Source organism: Antedon bifida, chromosome 7 (assembly GCF_963402885.1).
Source record: "Antedon bifida chromosome 7, ecAntBifi1.1, whole genome shotgun sequence".
Classification (NCBI taxonomy): domain Eukaryota; kingdom Metazoa; phylum Echinodermata; class Crinoidea; order Comatulida; family Antedonidae; genus Antedon; species Antedon bifida.
The window spans coordinates 7169792-7193399 of record NC_136232.1 but is presented as its reverse complement, the minus strand read 5'-3'; the positions used below and the strand labels follow the sequence as shown (position 1 = coordinate 7193399).

Sequence of the window (23608 nt, the reverse complement as noted above, 5' to 3'; positions counted from 1 at the left end):
ATAACTTGATGGTCGTTGACCTACTGTGATTGTGTGTTTAATGGCTGTTCAAATGCTGATGAAACTGAAAGATAAAACAAAAGGCTTGTGGTAATCAAAATAATATGGTCAGCTTTAATTAAATAATATTTGGCAATTTATCCAATACTCATAAATTTTAATATTTTATTTTTTACATAATTGTGTAATAAGAAAGCATCATTCTTAATTTTATTTTATTGCTATAGCTGTTTTTATTATGAAAGTTTATCTTTTTGTCTGTATAAAGGTTGAGTGAACTTTTACAGTACAGCTTTAAAATTTAATGAGGGGCGTTTCCATACCCTTAAGCGATAGTAACAATTTGAATGTGTTTTTTTAATTGCTTGGGAATATGACCTACTGTACTTCAGAATTGTTATCCCAACATTGGGTGTCTAGAAAACTCAGATATCCAGGTTTTCTAGATCTAGAAAACTCAGATATATCTGAGTTTTCTAGACACCTCCCAACATTCTATAGTATCAAAGATCCCCTCTGAGAAGTTTACCCGCCCCTTCCCAGGTAATGTATTTATTTTCCCTTTCCAGGAATTCAGGCACCCCATCACAGGAATTCATCCTTCCCTTCTGGGAGTTCCCTTCCTGGAGTTCCCTTCCTGGAGTTCAATCTCCGGTTCCTGAATTAACCAACTACTTTCTCTTTTAAAGAACTTTCATTACCATGGTTGAATGCAAAGAGAAAAAAAATTATTAAATTAATTTTGTGTAAATTACAATAGTTATTAAAAGACGGAAGAAACGCTATTGACAGATATGTGGCGTATGTACAAAAGTGGTTTTAATGGTTAAAACCTTGACCAACAATAATGTATTGACAGATTATATTTCCTTATTGAGTACACTGTACGACACTCAAAAAAACTTTGCATTATGAACCGTCAGGATACCTTAATTTGTGTTGGTGGCACCACTTACATCAGTCGTCCTTAGCCAATACTCTGTTGACTGGCTTGCTATAGATAAGGAAAGCTCGCTGTTAGTTGCAGCAAGACTTCGGTAGTTCCTGTTATAACTGCAGAACAATTTACGGTAATGTTAGTTTTCGATACAGACGTGACTACATTTAAAGGCAGGCTTGGTGGCGTGTGATACAGTGTAAATAGTGGCAAGTCATATTGTGGAATCATTTCAGTACAGTATTATATGGTTTGTACAGTAGCATTTACAGTATTTTTTACAGTATTAGATGGTTTGTACAGTAGCATTTACAGTATTTTTACAGTATTATATGGTTTGTACAGTAGCATTTACAGTATTTTTACAGTATTATATGGTTTGTACAGTAGCATTTACAGTATTTTTACAGTATTAGATGGTTTGTACAGTAGCATTACAGTATTTTTACAGTATTAGATGGTTTGTACAGTAGCATTACAGTATTTTTACACTACTTATGCTGAATTATTTAATTTTAAGCAAGCTAGTAATTTTGGTTTAAGTTTTGACATGTTTTAAAGGTTTTACACTTACGAATACTGTAAATTAGAATTAACCTGATTCTTATATTATTAAATAATTGAAGTTTAAAAGAGGCCCCTAGATTTAATCAACTTCAGGTTAGTACCCCTTATTATATCCTGGATCATTTTCGCCCTGGTTGGAAGCAGATAACACACAAAAGTGTAAGTGTGTTATTAGGCGAGAAAAAAAGTCATCGGTAGTTTAAAGAATGAAAGTTGTACATACAATGATCATTCATATCCTTCCTTAAGATGCTAATTATACCAATAGTACTGTAGTCAGAGTCTACTGTAGGTTCTGAAAAAGAAAAACATTTTGGCATACATGGCATTTCATACCTATTGTATACTTTAGTTGAAAATGTTATAATGCCTGCTACTACTAAAAAGAGATTATAACTTTTGGCAAGAGCCCAACCCACTGTGAAAACCATAAATTCATTCATCAGTGGAAAATTACTTCAATTTATTGTCATTTGCATATAAAATATACATAGAAATTATGTTTTTTCTGAGATGCAAAAACAGATAAATGAAAAATATGAAATCTCAACTTTGTAATTTTGAAGTTTAATTATTGTATTTTATTAGATATGAAAAGTAACTTTCTTAATATAACTTTTTAAAACAGAAAATATTATTAGAGTGTGCCTCGGGATGTTTTTGAGACCTGGATCTTCCTAATTAAATTTATCATTTCTGAGGATATATTTTTTTTCTCGGATACATTTTTTTGTCAGACTAATTTTCAGTAATGAAAGAAAATCTTTTCCTGTCACTCATTGAGAATTTAACATTTTTTCTTTTAACTTATAAAGAAGTAAAAGTAGAATTCTGTCAAAATTTAACATTATCTTAGTTTAACAGGAACTTAATTTTAGAAGTTTGAAATTATTTAAAAACATTATATCTGCAAAAAGATGTGTGTAAAAATTAATGAAAAGAATTTTTTAAAATGTGTGTTAATCTCTCCCAAAACTGAAAACTCCTAAAATAGAAATCTTTCAAAACAGGATAACTATTTGACGACATAGAAAGTAAAAAACCATGGACATTGTTGGCTGGCCCTGGACACAAGAAGTCACTACAGTACAGGAGGGCATATTTCAAGCAAGCTAAAGTAATATAAGTCACTTTAATACCTTCCTACACAATTATCTTAGTTTACCCATGGAGGAAAAATGGTTTACCTGCCTATTATCAAAGTTACTGTAACTGTATAAGCATCAACTTTCTTTTATCAAAGTTAATATGATATATTTCTGTTCATTTCATATCTTATATTAATTATCTAACAGTGTAAATCTTAATACCTTGAATTGGCGCCAGATTTCTTTTCTAAAACCATGTGCAAAGTTCAAATTTCGTTTTTAGCATCTAAGACTTTTGACATTTCCTTTGTAGATCGTTCTTTGAATACCTGCAGATTGCAGATGAAACTTTTAGTAATTATTTCAACATGCGTTATCGATAGATTTGACATTTATAGAATGGAAAATTATTATCCATAAATGGACTTTTCATGTGTTAAAGTCTGTAGAGGACTGATAATGATTTTGTTCCAACGGACGACTATATTAACTTTTGCATTTGTTTTAAATTCATTTTCTTATTAACCTCACAGTGGTGCTAATTAAGTCGCCTTTAAGGATTTATTTATATTTCTTTACTGAATTGTTCTTTGTTGAATGTATCCATGCATAATTGTGGATGTTTTGAGTTTTTTTTCCGTTGCTTTGATCGCAAGCTACAGGTAAATCGCTCTTTAATATTAATTGTTTCAATGTTAATTTAGGCGGAATGTTAATTTTTTATTAAAACGTTTACGTAAAGTAAGTTGTAACTATAGAGCTGTCTTTTTTATTTCATTTTAAACAGTTTTAAACCCACTATTTGGCGCAAGGTAAATAAAGTTAGATTTATATTAATTACAAGTAGTCAGATCTTTGTGCATACAGTAAGCAAGAAAAATATAATAATTATATAAATTATACTGTACTGTACAATGGCTGAGCGGTTAAGGCAGGGGCGCCGTTTACCGTACCTAAAGAGCCAACAACATCGGCAAGGGTTCGAGGCCGACTTGCTCCTAGTTCTGGTGGTGGAACATGTCTTCTCGGATAAGGACTAAAACCGTACTGTAGGTCCAGTGTACACAGTTATAACCTGTGTGAACTTTAAAGAACCCAGTTCATTATTCGAAAAGAGTAGGGGGTTACCCCGGTGAACTGGTTCACAAAATAGCCCCTGTACCAGGGGGATTACCACCTATCTGATAGGACAGTGATTAATTCACTATTGGTAATCCTTGGCCACATTGCCTAAAGACATAAAATAAAAAAAAAAAAAAAAAAAAAATGAATTATCTCCAGTTTTTGGGACAATAGTTGTTGTGTTTTAATAAACCATACTGGGCACGCCATTTAATGATACAGTAACTATGTTTAAACATATTTCGATCAATCATTGTATTTGGACTATTGAATTATGCAAATCTATAGCTAATCATCAAAATATGTGTTCTATCCCAGACTGCTAGAGGCAGTGCCCTATATTCAAACTTGGGACCAGTAGTAAAGGAATAGCTCAAGACAATTTTTGACCCAATCCTTCTACTACTGTACTATAGACAAATTTCATTTCCTGGGCTAGACCAAACAATTCTTTTTTTAATGTAACCTCTCCCCACCACCTCTAGTTGGTCCTCAAGGCCATAGTGCTTGCTTACACACTCTCTCTCCCCTTCTCTCTTTTTTTTGGGAAAAATACCTCTCTGTAAACAAAGCTAAAGGCTTTGATGCGGATGCCAGCCTACTACTAAATCAATCTCTGTGTGTATACATGCATGAAAATGAAAGTTCAAACTGCGCTATTAATGGTATCTGTTGTGCTGATAGATATAATGTTATCATACCTTCTTGCTTTCACTTATAAACTACATCACATGATAATGTTGTCGAAACATGACAAATGGTTGGTCGTTGCTGTATAGCATCATCATTGGGAAAGGAAAAGGTCACAATCTATTTGGATAGCCAGTTAACTTTGTCACAAAATCATTAATTAAAAGTGAATTACGTTTTTACGAGGAACATTATAATTTTACTACTGTATGACGGTACTACTAAAGTAATATAGTTACTGTATATGCCAGAAAGTGAAAGGTAATGTTGTTTTATCTGTGGAATGACGCATTTATTGATACTATTACTACATACCAAACATTAAACTTATTTTATAAAGAGTCCATTCAGATTTTTTTTCTTGATGCTTTCTTCTGCCAAAACAATGTCTCTTTTGTCGTGTTAAAAAAAACGGACTACACAGTGGGTGGGCGACTACTGTAGTTTGTTTTTAGTAAAGCTGTTTTATATACAGTACTGCACTGTGTATATTGTGTATATACTGTTTTTATGAAGTTTGTTTTTCCTTATTTGAACATTTCATTCTCGGCCAAGTTTCTTAATTTTAGTTTGGCAAGGTCTACTAATAAACAACATTGATCATTCATCAATTTTTTTTAATGAAATGTCTTAATTTTACTGCTTCACAAATTTTGACTGATATATCAATTTAATTAGAGATTTGTTGTTTCTTTCTGTAGAACATCGGTAGCTTTGCTAGCCCTCCGGTGCAGCGACGGCTCAAACACAAGAAGCCGATGAGAATGAACCAGCTGGGCCGGAACATTCACAAAATCATGCCCAGAATACCCAGGCCCCAGCGAACACAGCTTATCCTAGACAGTCTCAAAACTGGACTCAAGTGAGTTAATTTTCAATAAGATTTTTTCGTATTATTTTATGCTAGATGTTCTTAACACACTTTTCTCTTCAGGCTATTATTATTAGTAACCATTTTTGGGAGAAACTTTGTGAGTTGTGCCAGGTGTTTTCATGTACAGTATATGAATTCCAAACACCTGGATAGGATCCAGTGTTCAAACAAGTTTGGCAAGATGTAATGTGTTGTATGTACTGAGACCCCCTTTCCCTTCCCCCCAAAACACTTCCCTCCCCCCCCCCCCCTTTCTCCCCTCATTGATCAGTCTGTGCTATCCCAATTTACTTTTTGGTTCATCAAATTAATTTTAATTTATTAATTAAATGAACATATGATCAAATAACTGTTTTCTCATCATAATTTATATACAAAGTTTTCAATAAACATTATACATTGTACATTCCTATCCTAACAAACTATTCTAAACTTTCTATTATTTAAAAAAAGTCGAAGAAAGTCAGGTCTCGGGTCCATCCTATAGTCGCCCCATCTATTTTGATCGTACGATCATTCGGGAAAACACATCGCAACATTAAATTTGTGTCGGTGCAGATTCTTTAATAATATGAATATTGAAATAAGTTGAATATTAAAATGAATGACTTGTTATCTTCTTGTAAAATTAATAAATAATATTGTAATACAGGATTAATAATATGAATTATAATTGAATTAGGTTGACAAGGAGAGGAAATTAAAATTGGATTTAAAAGTGCAATATCATCGTTATCTAAGAAGTCCAGATAAATAGATTACAAATCTGCTTTCAGATTATAATTACAGAGTATGGTCATGTGAGTGTACCTGAAAAAATTGCACAGTGACATCATTGAACTGTTGCTGTTTGCAATTTTCATTTTGGCTCCTTTGACCTACTTAACAAATTCAATCTCATTTATGAAATTGCTAAGTTGATGATATTACTGTAATAAACCACCAACTCTCCCAAAATTGTCAATCAGAATTTTCTTTTTTCATATTGGTCCCGAATTCCTTACTATTCAGAATACATTGTGAAAAAGAATAATTTGAGAAACCCAGATTTTACTGTAGCCCAGAATGTCCAGTGAAAAGAGAAAAAAAGTGTGGAAAACCATAGATTTTTACACTTTCCTTTTTCAAGTACATGATAGGGTTTTGCTAAACTACGCAAACCCCAAAAAACCTAAGCAAATCTCCTTCAAACCAATTAATATTGATTAGATCACAACTAGAACTATAAAAGGAGACAATTTATATATAAAAAAAAATTCAAATTGCTGTAAGTGAAGTTTACCTTATTTTATGTGAAAAACTTCATTCAAAATTTTTTTTGGGAAAAAAAATACTGCAGGAGTATGGTACTGTAGAAACTAAAACCATTTATAATAGTGATATGATCTATAGCATAAAACTTGAGAACAGAGAACAGAGAAAAATGATGCACAAGATATGCAGTTTGTACGCGAATAGATGGTATATAGAGAAACTGTCAGAAACACATTGTACAGTACCGTAGGTAGGAGACAAAGTAAAACAAAAGTTGTTAAAAGATTCTAGTAAAATCAAGGTTTATAGAAAAAAATCTGCATTTACAGTAGTGCTGCTGCTGGACTACAGTTTTTTTCTGATAGGAGACCAGAAAATGAAACGTTGATTTATTCATAACGTGGTATATCTATTGCATGTATACATGTCGCTTTACATATGACGGCCGCTTTACAATTATTATTCTCATCGTATTTCAAACCTACGACCTCGCTCTAATACTCAAGAGCTACTGGTATCTACACACGTAATCTGTACGGTCTTTGTTGCCAACAAGAAATACGAAACCAGTTAGCACGGTAGGGCGGTTGGCCGAGCAGCGGGATATCAGTAATACATAACAGCTCTTGTAACATGCTTGTCAATATTACCAGAAGGGTCCATTTCAATATTAAGGTAGTTTTGTCACATCTGTGTACCCTTTTGTTTTGCATGTAAATCTACCAGTTAAAATTCAACAGTCATACTACTGTATGTTGTACTATTTATAATTTAATGATCATAATTTAGTCACCACACCCATGTTTGGCATTAACATTACAGTCTATAAAATATAATAGTGATATAATAGTCTGTTGCTAAAGTTTTATAGTGTAGTGGGTCATACTGTAAAGGCTTTTCCAGTAAGTATTCAAGTAATAATCTTCCCTTGGGACACCCCTCTTCTGGAGACACTCCACTTTCCCGTGAAACGAATGAGGGAAATATATGTTTTACCACTATGGCCCATTCACTATTCAGGGGACACTCTATGCAGATTCTTTCTTGCGTCCCTCAATTCAGCCCCTGTCGTTGTGGACAGATGAACAGGCACCGTTTGGTGGCAGCACTCAACACGAGAAAACCCTTAGAGGAATAGAAAATTGTGGTATATGTTGTCCACACTTGTACGCAATTCAGCCCAGGTTATTCCCCCATTTACATTCTACTGTGTTCCAATAACAGTATATTTTTGTTTATGTGTTCCTATTGTTATAGATAGCATCAGATGCATTTACTAGAGACCTTCCTATGCTATTTGTTGTTACATTTCACACTACTATATTGACGTTTGCACCTAGTCAAATGTACCTGCAACCAAGCATAAATTGACTGCACGATTCAAACGCTCTTGATCTAATCGTTCGGAACAGTGGCGTACTGTCGGTATTTTAAATCAATCAAGTTGTTTGAGCACCAGTAATTAACCTAATTATATTGTTAATTAACTGATAATAGGTTTACTTTATAAATTGAAATACCACACATGTACAGTACTAATGTTCTCCAGCTGATGTGAACATTACTGTTAATTTTGATAAATTAAAACAGTAGTTTTTAATTAGTAATTTAATATTAGTATAGTTTGACCTTTTAATTGCCTTCTGGCTATCTTATCATATTTGATAATATACAGTAGGTATATAAAGTATAAAAAGCATTCGAAGATCTCCCTCCAAACACAAGCTACTACCTCTAGTTAGAGACCATAAGAAACGAAACTCTGAACCTGCCAGCTAGTACTGTAAACATAAAACATAATTTGTTTAATTGATCTGTAAAAGAAATTATATTGAGAGTAAAAACGTCATCATACCAAACAGAGGTCTTATAATAAGTGTACTTGATTCTATAGTTTTATACTATAGCCTGTGACATGTTTTTGTTTAAATTAAAAATAATTACACAACAGTACTATTTCACAAACAAGGTAATAAAATGGTAAGCTTGAATAACATAATAAGAAAATAGTATAATTCAAGTCAACAACTCCTTTCAGAAGTATTGAATAGATTTGTTTAATAGCTTATTTTATTATCATTTATCAGCAAGACTATTTATCAGCAGACGTCCTGAAGATTAATGCGAGGCCTGACTTTATTATGTTGTTGAGCGTGTTCACCTGCTGTTGCTAGCTGTCTGTAAAATATACTAGACTCGTTTAAATAACATTGTAATTTAATGCTATCCGACTTTCATTTTTATTACCCATTTATCAAGACATAAGCAATAATGAGAAGTTTTTATTAATTGAGTTGCTTTACTGATGTTAAGAAACTTTTTTTACAGTTATTGTCTTAAGTGGTTATTACTCATTTAAATGGTGTAAACCTGTCAACACATTTCAGAAACCAAATAAGTTGATCAGCACAAAATTCAATAGTTGACAAATTTGAATATTTATCTGCTAAATATTTATTTTTTTAAAAATAGGAATATAGTAGAATATCTATTAAGGGGGACACCTGAGATATCCCTCGAAGTGTCCCCTTAATAAGGATGACTCCTTTAATAGTGTTAAAACATGGTCCATTGTTTTATTTTACAAGTGTCCCCTTATTAGGGATCTGCCAAAGGAGGGGTTTCTTTTACTATATTATTATATATTTTTATTACATTCAGGCAAAAAAAGATAATGTACCCTCACTTACAGTATATGGTGAGGGAGAAGTATAAGGCATAGGCAAAGATGACACTACAATATTTGTAATATTTGTACTATTGTTTTTGTATCATAGTTCACACATTGTCACAATCCAACACATGAGTCCATGTGATTGGTTGGTATTAGTTCATCCTATGATGTCATAGCAATTATTCATCCCTGTACAAAGGTACAGAAAGTGCTAATAACGCCTCATTAATTGATCATTTGTCAACAACTTGTGTTTGCTAGCGTATACAGTGTAGAAAACTAATATGATGTTACAAATTCATGAAGAATATATTATCTATTATATACTGTACTACAGCAGAATTAATTTTTATGATATAAGTACAGTTTATATTCATTTTTATGCTACAGTAAAATAATATATGAAACAAATTTATTTTTTAAAATTGATGATTGTTAAATATTTAAAATGAACTAACAGAAATATCCACCTCCAATAAAGAGTTAATTGTGGTGACAATCCATTTAACGACATGCATTTGTGCTCATTTTCCATTAAATAAAATTAAAATATTTTATTTTTGAATGGAAAAAAAAAATATATATATAATTTCAGGAGAAACAAACATTATTATTATTGAAGGTTTATTTATTGAAATTGTTACAATATTTACATTCTGGTATAAAATGAATAATATCAAAAGGTATAAAAAACAAACAACAAAGACATATTTATACAGTATATCGAAAATATAAAATCTAAAAGCTGGATTACATTAGAACGTATTGTCACCCTATTGTTTGCAAACACGTTATGAAGAATAAATGACACATCATTCCTCATTTTTACCATGCCCAGTGTGTCCAAGACAAAATTAAAGCAATGAACAAACAAAAGGTCATCACTACTTTTTAGGGTCATCATCCTTGTATCCGTGAAACGTGTGGATAAACCAGTCACGAAATTAAAATCACCGTACTCATCTCCAATAGTACTATGCTGTACTGAATACACAAGCAGATAATGGACGTATCACCAGCTGTGGATTGCCTTACAGTTAACGCCCAATATGCATACAAATCATGATAATTAGATGCTGAACGTAATTAACACTACAGTGGAAAAATTTATCGTTACTGAATATCAATTGGAAAGGATCTAGTTTTATGTTTCCTTCTCAAAATGTTAGGGTTTTTCCATTCAATAGATATCTGCCTACATTTACAAGTGATAGCAGCTGATGTGAACATTACTGTTAATTTTGATAAATTAAAACAGTAGTTTTGAATTAGTAATTTAATATTTGTTTAGTTTGACCTTTTTAATTTGATAATATAGGTTTTGCCATTCAATAGATATCTATCTGCCTACATTTACAAGTGATAAAATTAGTCAGGATTTTGAATTCAATCCTTGTAAAAGATGGTTAGGATAGGTTCTTTTGAAAATTCTCATTTTAATACAGTCCTTTGGAACATTTTCCTGAGAAACGAATACAGTATATATTACCTTTTTGTATGTTTCTATTGTATTTTTCTGTGTTTTTATGTATATATTTATATCTAAATATTTCTAAGGCATCCTATATAATTGGTGATTTTTCGCTGTTGGGTGTACAGTAGTTGAAATAAAATAAATAAAAAGCCAACCCTTCTTCGGGGACACCCTCTATTCAGGGGACATTTTTTTGGGGCCTAAAGTTGTCCCCTTGATAAGCGTTCTACTACAGTATAGTTACAAAATATTTTTCAGTTTTTAACTGAGATGAGTAGTAGTAATTAGTCTTGTTTATTTTATTTCATTTATATGTAATTTTTACTTTCTATGGACCAGAGATTCCGAAATAAAAGATTGAGTGAATGAATGAACTATCAATTTCCTTGGCAAACACATTATCTGTACTGAGATGAGTAGTAGTAATTAGTCTTGTTTATTTTATTTCATTTATATGTAATTTTCACTTTCTATGGACCAGAGATTCCGAAATAAAAGATTGAATGAATGAATGAACTATCAATTTCCTTGGCAAACACATTATCTGTACTGAGATGAGTAGTAGTAATTAGTCTTGTTTATTTTATTTCATTTATATGTAATTTTTACTTTCTATGGACCAGAGATTCCGAAATAAAAGATTGAGTGAATGAATGAACTATCAATTTCCTAGGCAATGTGTTTGGAGTTGCAAGAATTATTTTGATTGCTCTCGCCAGATACATAAGATTAAGTTTCAGTGAACGCCCAATATTCATACAGATCAATATAATGAGATGCAGAATGTAATTAGCAGAATATTGTTGTTCATTTGATGAATCTAGTTTCACAAACTCGATTTTGTTGTGTTGGAAAGAGACTTTATTACTGAAATAATTGGCAAACACATTATCTGTACAAAATAATAAATCTCTTTAATAATTCTTTTTAATTATTTTAAGTGCAATTATTAGTGGTGCTTTTAACATTTGAATGAGTCATAAAGCGGATTATTAATGTTTAAGTTAAAAACAACATTAATAGGGATAGAATTATTATGACTACGCCTATTATGTTGTTTTAAATGTTGTAGCAGTGATGTACTGTCTGCTGATATGATTTATGAGGCAGTAATATTGTTGAGTGTCTGTCAATGATGTATATCATGATTATGATGAATGAAAGATAGCGACAGCCTTATTAATAATGATAATATTGATGAGGCTGGTGATTGGTTATGATGATATTTATTGGTATAATCCTACTCTTGGTAATAAGCCCACATGTATAAACCCATGTTAGGTATAAGCCCACCCCTTGGTACAAACTCATCCTCAAGCATACTGCAAACTAAAGCTACACTATCAAACTATATGTGACAAAAAAAATCTGATGTGCCCATATATGGACATGATGATGTCACATCACTACCATATTTGAGCATATCACTACCGGACCATATTTAGGAACATCACCCTTTTTTTGTCAAACTAGTTTGATAGTGTAGACAGAGCTTTTCACAAGATTTGTGAAATCAGGATATCAATTTAAAAATAATACATGTTGATATTGTGATGATGTTATTGAAAATTGATGATTCTTTTAAGTTAATTATTTATTTTTTCTTCTTCAGGGAAAGTATTACAAATAGTCAACAGAAGTTAGAGACAATCAAGGTGCGACAGCTAGATACAAAATCAACAGTAAGCTCTAGACAGGTAAGAATCCATATTTGGACATGACGATGTCATATCACTACCATATTTGGGCATATCACTACCATATTTGGACATATCACCCTTTTTTGTCAAACTACTGTAGTTTGATAGTGCAGACAGACCTTAAGATGGGATGGTAAATTTGAAGGTGGACTTATTGTGGTATACCCTCAAAGCCAAAGTAAATATAATACCAGCATTTTAATTTTGCCATGATGAATAATACTGTTGTTGTCTTAAATATGAATCCATAAGTCAGTATTGTACGGTAGAATACCTTTTGATAAAAAAAACATCTGTATTTAAATATAATACCTTGCTTTATGTTTATTAAATCTAACAGTTGTTTAATTCATGTTTAACCTTCTATTGTGTTTAGTGTATAGTATGGGTTAAATGTTGCTCAATGTGGTTTACAAATTCAAAACAATTTTCATTCTTTTTTTACAGGGTTTTCACTACAACCTTGACAAGGTAAGAATCTTTATAATATAAATTTTACAATCAATATGTGCAATATGTATTTCCTTATATTAATAATTTCTGACTTAGTAATAGTAGTAGTTTTTATGTGTTTCTCTGTCTTCTATTTTAAATAAATAAATGCCACTCAATCTAAAAAGTAATGAAACTGCATTTGTATGTATTGACCAGTAACAAAAATAAACTGTACAGGGAATGTAGTAATTTCATTATTAGAGGGACACACTCTAGGCATAAAGAAAGATTCCCTGATGTCCCACTCCACTAATAGGAGTATATACAGTACACCCTCACCTACAGTATTACTACATTTTATACAAACTGTATTTGTCCTTTTTTTTTAAATAGATGCATGTTTTTTTTCATGAAAAGGGCACTACTGTATATAAATGTGGTATATAAATGTGGTATATTATGTTACTAGAGTAGTGTTTTCTGTATCTGATTATTTTCTAATTTACTTTCTGTTTTCTGTTTCCTTGCAGCAAGTTAAAAACAATGAAAGATACATAAGGTATGTATATTATTTGAATGATATTTAGTAACCGTGAAAGAACACACATTTCATTCTTATTGCCTTTCTATACTTAAATAGTAGAATATGTAAAAAAAGGTATTATATTTATTATTATTATTTAATATTATTATTGTTTTTTCCCTAGGAAATTGCAATTTCATTTAGCAAAAGTTGAAGAGCTCCAAGAGCACTATGAAAAGGAACTTAAAGTGCGAGAAGGTAATAATACAGTCATTAAAATATTTTTGTAAAAAGTAACTAACATTAGTGGATCATTATTTTCTACAATCTATCGGAAGTATTTTTATAAAGGAAGTTTCTTATTGATATTATTAGGTGCAGTAAACATGGTGAGGGCGTATTCTGATCATGCGCGTAAGAAGAAAGAACCTGTTAACGAAGCAAAGAGTGGCGTCAAAGACTGTACACAGGTAATACATGAGCATACAGGTGTCTTAGTAAAACGTATCATTATGGATTTGATAACCTATGCACTTAAAAATCCACCAAAATGGTCTCAAGGGATTAAATGAAGAAGCATGTCCCTGTTCACAATTAACTGACTAAAGGCCAACTCGGATAGCGTCGTAGACGAGGCCTGACAAGAAAATTAAACATGTTTAAAGTTCTCCCGACAACCTAAGAACTACGCCCTGACGCTTTCTCAAGATGTCTCTTCGGGATTCAATTCATACAGCACCGACAAGCCAAGACGTTTCGTCGGGCCTCATCGTATGACGCTGTCTGAGTTGATCTTAAGTCCTAATACTAGGATGATGATTATTTATTTTATTCTATTCATTGCTACGTCCCTAGGTGTCAGTTAAAGCTTGTCACTGTCAGTGAAAATGGTAATTTGTTAATATATATTCAAATTCGGGTCCTTATTTTTTAGGCTCTTTGCTACATGGAGGCTGAGTTGGAGGCTAATCTTGGAATGTTTCTAATCAAAATAGAGGGCATCGCAGGTTTTGCCAGAGTCTGCAGAGGAGATATATTTGAGGTATGATAAAAGGACAAACAATTTATAATGGTCTATTTTAAGTGTTTTTTTTTTGGAGGACAAAAAGTGGTTTGTAAATGGAAACAGTTTATCAACTCCACTGTTGCTGTTATTGAATTAGAAATTCAAATTAAGCTTCAATGCTATTGCCAACATAACATCTAATACTATTTCCTTTCTAGATTACGTTCAAGTATGGACAGCAAAAGTGGAAATCAAGGTGCAAAGTAGAAAAAGACTTAAGCCAAAGCTGGGAACATGATGAGATAGTATTGTTTCCATTAATAGGAGAATTTCTCACTGTAAAGGTAAAAAAATGAAGAAAAAAAAACAACCCCCAATAATACTGAATAACTTTAGAAATGGAAAGTTATTTAAAATTGCATAATCAAAAAAATAAATTGTCATAAATGATCACTATTTCATATAGTTGTTTCTTACTTTTAGTAATTCTTAACTTAGTAAAGTAAAGAGGCTATGAGTAAAACTTGTAAGGTGCCTCTTCTCTCATAAAAATTGTGTGTTTATCAAGGGTGTTTTTAAATGAATTGATACTTTTGTTTTGAAAGATTGTTTTAAAAATATGTGTAATAATAATGGATTTGCAAATGTTTTTAACAGGTAACGGAAATTCGAGGAATCGGCAGAGCCAACATGGTGATAGGAAATTTAGAGTTTGACACGTCAGACTTCTACCAATCGGAACCACAGGTGAGCTATCAAAATGAACAGGACCACAATGCAATGCAGGTTTTTCTTTATCTGATTGTGTAATCCCGGATAAAGATGTTGTTAAATAAATGAACAAACTGGAACAAAAGAAATTTATTTTATCGGGAACAAAAATTAGTTCATTGTTGCAAAACTGAATTGTAATTTAATTTATATTTTTGTAATTAAATTTGTCTATATTTATTTCAGAATCTGACGATTAACGTAAATGAAAATGGTACCATTAAAATGAATATGACCGTGTCATGGTGGTAAGATTTTGTTTTTGTTTTGATGACAATTAAGAACACACTATTGTATTTAGTCAGAACTAAACAAAAAATACAGTTGAACCTCTATTCAGAGGACACCCCTATTAAAAAGAAACCTTTGTTAAGAAGACACTTCAATAAATATATACAAAGGAGAAATATATTTTTTGGTATCTCTATTCTTGGAACCCCTATTCAGATGACACCCCTATTAAAAGGACACTTGCAACAAAGGGAAAATATATAGAATGATGAAATATATGTTTTGATACCTCTATTCTTAGGATACCACTAGGAGCCCATTGGTGGCTCCTGGCTGCTTCTTAATAGAGTTCTACTGTAGGCTAAAAATCCTCAAAAGTATTCCATATAATTTTAAGCCATTTCGTTGAACCAGGCCCAATACTGTAATGTCCTCTTAAATAAGTTATTCTAATATTTTTAAAGCCCATTCCAAACTCAAGACGAGGAACAAGTACGTAGTCCCAAAGGAGGAACGTTTGGACGAAGAGAACGAGCCTACACAGAGTCATCTGGTAGTCATCCTGTAGAAAATGTAAGTCTTTGGAAATCTTAAGTTCTGTCTATACTATCAAACCAGTTTGACAAAAAACAGTGTGATGTGCCCGAATATGGTAGTAATATGCCCAAATATGGTAGTGATATGCCCAAATATGGTAATAATGTGCCCAAATATGGTAGTGATATGACATCATCATGTCCATATATGGGTACATCACATCTTTTTGATAGTGTAGCTTTTCACCATTCTACACAAAAATATGTCATGAGATAAGCAAACTGTTGAGCATGGCTCACAATCTTAAAGCTTGGTTCCCACTAGGACGTAACACAATGATGTAAGCCCAACAGAAGTGATTTGACCAATCACAGATGATAGATTATTCAAATTTTCATTTGTCATTGGTTGACTTGTCTGCGGTAGCGCTTACGTCCTTGCATTTTGTCCTAGTGGGTACCAAGCTTAAGCTCCAGCAACCATTTCTTCATTCTCCTGGAGATGAGGAGTCCATGTCCACTATGCTTAGAGCATGCGTAAATAGGATTTTCTTAGTTTATGGCATTAGAATCATAGAATACTGCCACCAATGCATTGATGCACTTAATTGCTTATTTAAATTAATTTTCAGAAGCGTTCACATAGTATGGAAGAAAAAGTTATGAGCCAAACGACTAACCGCCCCAAATCACGTCATTTTGACATGCACACGGCACCAATCTTAACCTTAGAAGAAGCACTGCATAATGTATATAGACTTTTGGAGATCTTAAATGGACAGTATGCAGAGCTGAAAGGCCTAGACATGCAGGTTAACAATTTGGATAGGATGCTGAAGGTAAGTTCAAAGGTCATGTCAGAGAGTGTCTTTGACAATGGAAGACACAATGATTGCTGTTTCCTTCATCTTTCTCTGGAATTCTACCATTCTCCTTTTCAAAATGGCCTCCTATTACTTTTATTTAGTCTACATTTTAGTCCACATTAAAACTATTGTTACACTGAAAACATGTGTTACTATCAATAAATTAATTAGTTATTCAACTTGTGTTTTCTATGACAGAGGAAAACAGAAGACATAAAGATTGAAACTGAAGCTAATGTGTCAATCAAGAATGCCCTCGATAGTTTTGACTTTCTTGACGATATCGAGGAAGCATTAAGTGACACGGATCAAATAGACAGTAGCAGTTACGAGTGAGTTATATTATTTATCTCTTTTATTTTCATTCAGAAATATTTCGATTTTGAGCCTTACGCATATTGTTGGTTGTCGTCAGGAACTAGAATAGCCAAATAAGTTTTAAGAAATCAAGCAAGGAAGCATGTTTCAATGTCCCTACATGCGCACAACAAATTTAAATGGCGTAAATAGGTTTGTCGCAAATTGTATGCTCCATGCAATTTTTATTAATGAAGAACATTGCATATCATGTCAAATATTATAATTCTTCTTTCCAGAAATATTAGTATTGATGAAGAGGCACCACCTTCTCCTGTGGAGATAAAAACACTTGATGAATTCACAAAACTAGCTATCAGTAAAAATAACATTAATGAGACAGATGCTAGCTTACTAAACAAACAAAGCATTACAGACTCGCAAGAAAATAAGCAAAATAATAATAGGAACAGTATTCATAACCATGTCGATGCAACGGGAAGGGATGACATATCCGACAAAACAAACAAATTATCCGCATGGAGCGGGCAAAGAGAGAGCCGCTTTATTGAATTCATGGAGAAACGCGACAGTTGGTTGTTTGACGGTAACTTCCGGGCCAGTAGGCTATTTGAAATGTCCGAACAGCGTGGAGAGTGTCGGTTGATTGACATGTGTGATGATGTGCTTGGTAAGTCAAGTACGAGCTTGGCTCATCTGACCACCGGAGACGAAGGCGTTGATCAAGCACTTGTGCAACATCTTCAGTTTATTGAATACCTACTAACAGTAAGTTTAAAAAAAATAAAATCATAACAAAATGTTAATATAAAGACGCCTGAAAAATGACATGTCCTAGATTGGAATCCGTAGTCTTAATTTTCTTGGTTGGTTGTTGTTGATGTTACTTGTAAACATATCTCTAAAATCATTGTATCTAATTGTACAATTGTACAATCTAATTGTTATACTACTGATCTGACATAGGTCTTAGGATTTATGAAGAGGCCAATACAAATGTTATTTTAATGATTCCTGAAAAATGACATGTCCTAGGTTGGAATCCGTAGTCTTTATTTTCTTGGTTGTTGTTATTTATGTTTTGTCCATTCTTCTGTGTATCCCTTGTCTCAGACAACCCCGTCTCAAGTATTTTTCTTTAATCCTGTCTTAATTTCACCTACATTTATTATATATGTGCTTTTCCCTTTTTTTTTATTCCATTATCGTACACATAAAAGGAATTAATTTTTTATTCCATTTTCGTACACATAAAATGAAGTAAATAAATGTTGTATTAAATTTAAATTAAATTAGTTCATAGATGATTAATTATTTCTAATATTATTTCGATAGCATCTTGGTGCATTTGGTCCTTTGAAAGTGAAGGAAACGATAGCTTTAGAGAAATTACAGAAGCAAGCCAGTATTTTGTCACAACTCAACTTGTTAGTTGAAAATAAAATCAAGGTTACTACACCTGAAGCAGGTAAGGGATCATGTCCAAATTATTCTGCTGTATTTACTGCAGTAACTTCATTTTTTTACTACATTAACGTATGATTTATTTAGTTTGTTTCAATGTAGACGTTTTTGGAGGCAGTAAGTGTAATAAACTGTTACCTAAAAAAAGCTTGCTAAATAATTGGCATAAATAGTTACTGCAGTAAATAGTTACTGCAGTAAATAGTTACTGCAGTAACTACAGTAGAATGATTTTGATATACAGTAGTACCTAAGTATTTTATAGTTTAATGCATACATTAGTATATAGCTACATTTACACAAACAACAGTACCATTTAAATAAAATCATAATTAAATGACATTATCTTAAATATACTTAAGCTAAAACTTAATTTAGAACCTTTACTTCATATTGGATATGGTTATCATATCCATTCAAAAGGCACTAAATTCTATTCCTACATATTTACAGTTGAAATGTTACACACCATTTTACCCATTATTTGCTTTGGATGTACTGTAGTAACATGTTTTGTTTTCCTTTATAGTTTATCCTGAATTGAAATCAAATGCTGAACTTGTTCATTTCTGGGAGTGTTGTTCAGAGAAAGAAATACTTTATGTAAATACAGACTCGTTCTTGCTACATCTTGATGTAAAGTTTGGTGCTAAACTGCGGACAAATCATCCAGACATTGCTGACAGAGGTAAGATAGTTTGTTTAATCCACTCTGAAGAGAAACTAGAAGGGCCTCGGAGAGTGAAAACCTCTGCCTAGGCATATGAAAATAGAATCACATGTTCCCATACAGCTATTAAACCATCCTTTAAAATCTTATAAAATTCGGGCAATAACTTTTTGAGTAATCCTAACTAAAGAATATAGAAAGAAACAAACGCACCCGATTGACTTCATAACCTCTCGCCATTCTGGTGGAGGTAAAAGGTGTTTTGTAGAATGTATACAAATATTTCATTTGCTGTTATTTCATTAATAATGATTCTTTTTTTCCCAGTGTTTCAAAATCTTACACAACAGATTATTGAGAGGCCTGTCAATCTGCTCAACCCCAAAACAGTCATTACACTGTTCCAGTACGTCACATTTTTCCTGGAAGACGACAGAAAGAACCCAGAGAAATATGTAGCAGATATTACAAATGAATGTACGTATATTTATTTTCACTCTATTCATTCATACATCATGACTAATCACTCATACATTTGTTTATCATTTATTTATAAATTATATACATTCAGTCCTTCATTTATTAATTATGTATTTAAACACATTTACTATCAAGTTGAATAAAGCAATTTTCAAAGAAGAAAAATAGTATCGTCTATTTTCCTGACTCCTATTTGATTTGAATTTATTTGGAAAATCATTTTAAAAATACATAAAAAGTGATAACATTAACTACTGACATTTCTATTGTGTTTATGGAATCAAATAAATAAATAAAGATACTTATTGTACCTATTATTACAGATGAGCTGACTGCCAACCTACATCCTGCCAATCCAGATCTTCCCAAGGTTCTCAAGAAGCTTCCAAGAGGTGTTCTGCTTCCCTCTGGAAACCTCCAAGCTCTTGGAATACTCCTGTTGGAAAGCAGCTCCACATTCCAAACCGGTGTTAGAATGTACCTAGAATCTATTAATCAGAATGACGAAATTAGGCAAAAAGTAAGTGATAACCTGGCAACTTGTGTTAGAATGTACATAGAATCTATTAATAAGAATGATGAAATTAGGCAAAAAGTAAGTGGTAACCTGGCAACTTGTGTTAGAATGTACATAGAATATATTAATCAGAATGATGAAATTAGTCAAAAAGTAAGTGAAAACTTGCAAATTGATTTATAATGTACACAGATAATCAGAATGATGAAATTAGGCAAAAATTAAATGATAACCTGGCAACTTGTGTTAGAATGTAACTATTATCAATTAATCAGAATGATGAAATTGGGCAAAAAGTAAGCGATAACACAGAATGTAGTCGAAAATAGTCAATAATCCTTATTTGAATAAATTATGGCTTCATGTATATCAGTTTATATTAATAACCTATTATTATTTATATTATTTTAGGTAATTAATATATATCTAGAGTGTCTGGAAGAGAGAGACCAGTCTATGAGGCAAGCTGGCTGTGCTGCCCTCGCTGCTATGAAGGTATGTAAACAAACTGTAGTCTTTATACACTGTGCTCTACTCTTCTGACCTGTACTAAGTTATTGTGCTATTAGTTTAGCAATAACTAAAAAGTATTAATTAAAAATGGTATAACTCATGATAGCTTCTTTCTTTTGAAGTATTCTCTTTGCTGGATGTGTAAATAAAAATGCCTGCTTGTTATTCCTATAATTTTATGAATAGTCTTTGTAGTAAAAGTGTTTGATTTTTAGCAGGCAATGTCTTACTGTTTCTTGTTTTCTTTCAGGCATCAGAGGCCCTTGATCAGCTTGTGTATTTACTAAGATGTGATGTTGATGATGTGAAAACGACTGCCAAGGAGGCTTTGGAAGCATTTGGTAAATTATTTATTAGTCTCTAAAGCTGACAAAATACTTACATTGTTTATTACCTCCATAATGCGCGGTTCCCACTAGAGACGCAACACAACGACATAACGCAACGTAAAGGATTTGACCAATCACAAGCGATGGATTATTCGAACTGTAACTTGTCATTGAAACTTGCGTTGAAACTATGTCCTTGTGTTGCGTCCTAGTGGGAACCAAGCTTAACATTTAGCTTGAAGGAGAAGGACTTGATCTTATGTCCATTTCCCCTCTAGTAACATAGAGTTGATATTTTCAGTGAGAATAATTGATACATTTATCATATATTTCAGGAGATGAAGGCCACGAAGCATTTGAACGTGTGTCGTTTCCGTACTTCGGAAGCAGCGTTGCGCATTATCCCGTAGATGTTCCACTAATGACAACCGAACTGTAGAGCGCCATCAACGTGCATTTTGTTTCTATTGTAATTTATTGTGTAAATAATTTGTTGATAGTTGTAAAAGAAATAGTATTTACAATAATATAATGTTGCCATATATTGTTTTCATATGTGTTTATTTTTATAAAAACCAAAAGAACTTATTCAGTGACCTCTCAGCCTAGTTTATTCAGTGACGTTTCATCATAGTTTTAACTTATTTATTTGACTTCAAAATGATATGCTATGATTATGATATTGATCTTAATAACAAATAAGATAAAGTGTGCTTGTGGATTTTAGGTTATTCCAACTGATCTGCAATGAGAACACATTAGACAGGGTTTATTTGAAGTATTTGGAGAATTTTCATTGATTTTTTCTTCCCAAGTGCTCAAATTTGGCCAATTACCTCAATAGCATGACTTCATTTGCATAAATTCATAATTTAAATATTATAATAATGATATTCCCAATCAGAATTATGAAACTAAAAATACAATCAATGAAAAAAAATGTATTTTATCTTTATTTAAAAGAGAGGAATTTTATTTTGCGTTATCTTGTTGAAACTGAAATAATGCATAAATATTATTAGAAATTATATTAAATAACAATATGATACACAATACATTTGTTTTATTAAGACAAAGATGTTTATTGACTAAATTATGTTTACCAATATAGAAATTGAATACTAATTAATTAATAAATAAACATGCAAGTACAATTGTAATTCGTGTTTGGGTTTTTTTTGTGATTTTTTGTAACACAAAGCTATATTAAAGTATGTTTTTCACATTCATAACAATTTGTTTAAATATCTTTAAAAATCAACTTATGTTACGCTTATTCTGCTTAAGTTATTTATTATAACCAATTGAAGGTACTGTTACTCATTCAGTACAAATTTTGTTGTGCAACTCATTAGGAATGAATATTGCCTAAGAAGTCAATATTTCAAGTCATGAAAATATTCATTCCAGCTCATTAACATTCATTATTGGTACACTGTTTGAACACAGTTTTAAAAGTAGCCATCAAGCAAATATTCATGACATATGACCAGGAACTTATACTTGTACATTCTCATTGTAATGAGATCCGAGTGCTCAACAAAAAATACAGTATTGTTCGGTCAAGTTTCCAATGGAAAAACAAAAATTTAAACAAAAACAAATTAACCTTTTAAATTGTTATAGTTTACACCTAATAATAAAAACGTCATAATTTTATAATCTAGACATTTTTACTTTATCTTTTGTGTGTATATATACAATATTTGTAATCCTATGTTTTACCCAGTTTATAACTGCTGATAAGTTTGGTTTATATGAATGCAGGATTCAAGTAAATAGTGCTTCTATATTTTTCATTTCTCTTGCCCTACATTTAGATGATTACAGTGTTTGGGTATTGATTACTCGATGCTGTACAGTCGGCTCATGTACCCTTTAAACAAACCCCAAATATTTAGTTTAGTCGGCACAAATAAACATTAGCATGAAACAATAATTACAGTCACAACTCTAATTTATCATATAAATTGTGACCCTTCTATAATTACTGATTTTGGAACCAACATTCTTTTTTATATGTACAATTCATCATTACTTTTGTACAAGGGGTTTAAAGCTCAGGTCAGGCATGAATTTATAATATTTGGTTGGTTAAAGGGTACATAAATCAAATATGTGTAACAAATATCAGGACGAAAAAAACATAATTTTCCCTTAAAATGGTCAATATACAGAATTTGGCAAAATTCAGATTTAAAAGTCAGATTTTTTCAGTAGGCCTAGTTTGGTAGTTTAACCTCATGCAATACTATATCTGGTGACTCTAGGAAGTGCAAAAAAGTTACAACAATGTACAAAAAAATGGATTTTACATATCCCCAACCCCAACAAAGGGGAAACTATAGATAGATAATTAATAGAATGTATGATTAACGCCTTGGTTCGTACAATAAGTACGTTCAATAAGTAAGTTTGTGGCGTTATTTTACAGATATTCGATTAAATATTGACACTTTTTAGTCCCGTGCAACGCGACTCTATAGCTCACTCTGTCGGTCGGTTGGTTGGTCGGTAAACACTAACTTGAGAACGCGACTGCAGCCGTGTACAGTATATGGCCTTGTTG

The 23608-nt window shown here is 32.0% G+C and overlaps 1 protein-coding gene across 5 annotated transcripts in view; it reads left to right on the top strand.

Moving 5' to 3' along the window:
• Nucleotides 1-22199, top strand: part of LOC144847624 (rho family-interacting cell polarization regulator 2-like) — a 51209-nt gene extending 29010 nt beyond the window's left edge. For all 5 annotated transcript variants that reach the window (XM_078704079.1, XM_078704078.1, XM_078704080.1 and 2 more), the window contains 21 exons: nt 5106-5266; nt 12293-12377; nt 12828-12851; nt 13346-13374; nt 13523-13596; nt 13714-13808; nt 14273-14380; nt 14563-14688; nt 15002-15091; nt 15302-15363; nt 15811-15919; nt 16515-16721; nt 16947-17080; nt 17345-17834; nt 18402-18534; nt 19060-19218; nt 19528-19677; nt 20004-20200; nt 20609-20692; nt 20961-21051; nt 21375-22199. In XM_078704079.1, coding sequence (XP_078560205.1) covers nt 5106-5266; nt 12293-12377; nt 12828-12851; nt 13346-13374; nt 13523-13596; nt 13714-13808; nt 14273-14380; nt 14563-14688; nt 15002-15091; nt 15302-15363; nt 15811-15919; nt 16515-16721; nt 16947-17080; nt 17345-17834; nt 18402-18534; nt 19060-19218; nt 19528-19677; nt 20004-20200; nt 20609-20692; nt 20961-21051; nt 21375-21478 — 2712 coding nt within the window. In that variant the 3' untranslated portion in view covers nt 21479-22199. The remainder of the gene's footprint in view (nt 1-5105; nt 5267-12292; nt 12378-12827; nt 12852-13345; nt 13375-13522; nt 13597-13713; nt 13809-14272; nt 14381-14562; nt 14689-15001; nt 15092-15301; nt 15364-15810; nt 15920-16514; nt 16722-16946; nt 17081-17344; nt 17835-18401; nt 18535-19059; nt 19219-19527; nt 19678-20003; nt 20201-20608; nt 20693-20960; nt 21052-21374) is intronic.
• Nucleotides 22200-23608: the final 1409 nt, after the last annotated feature.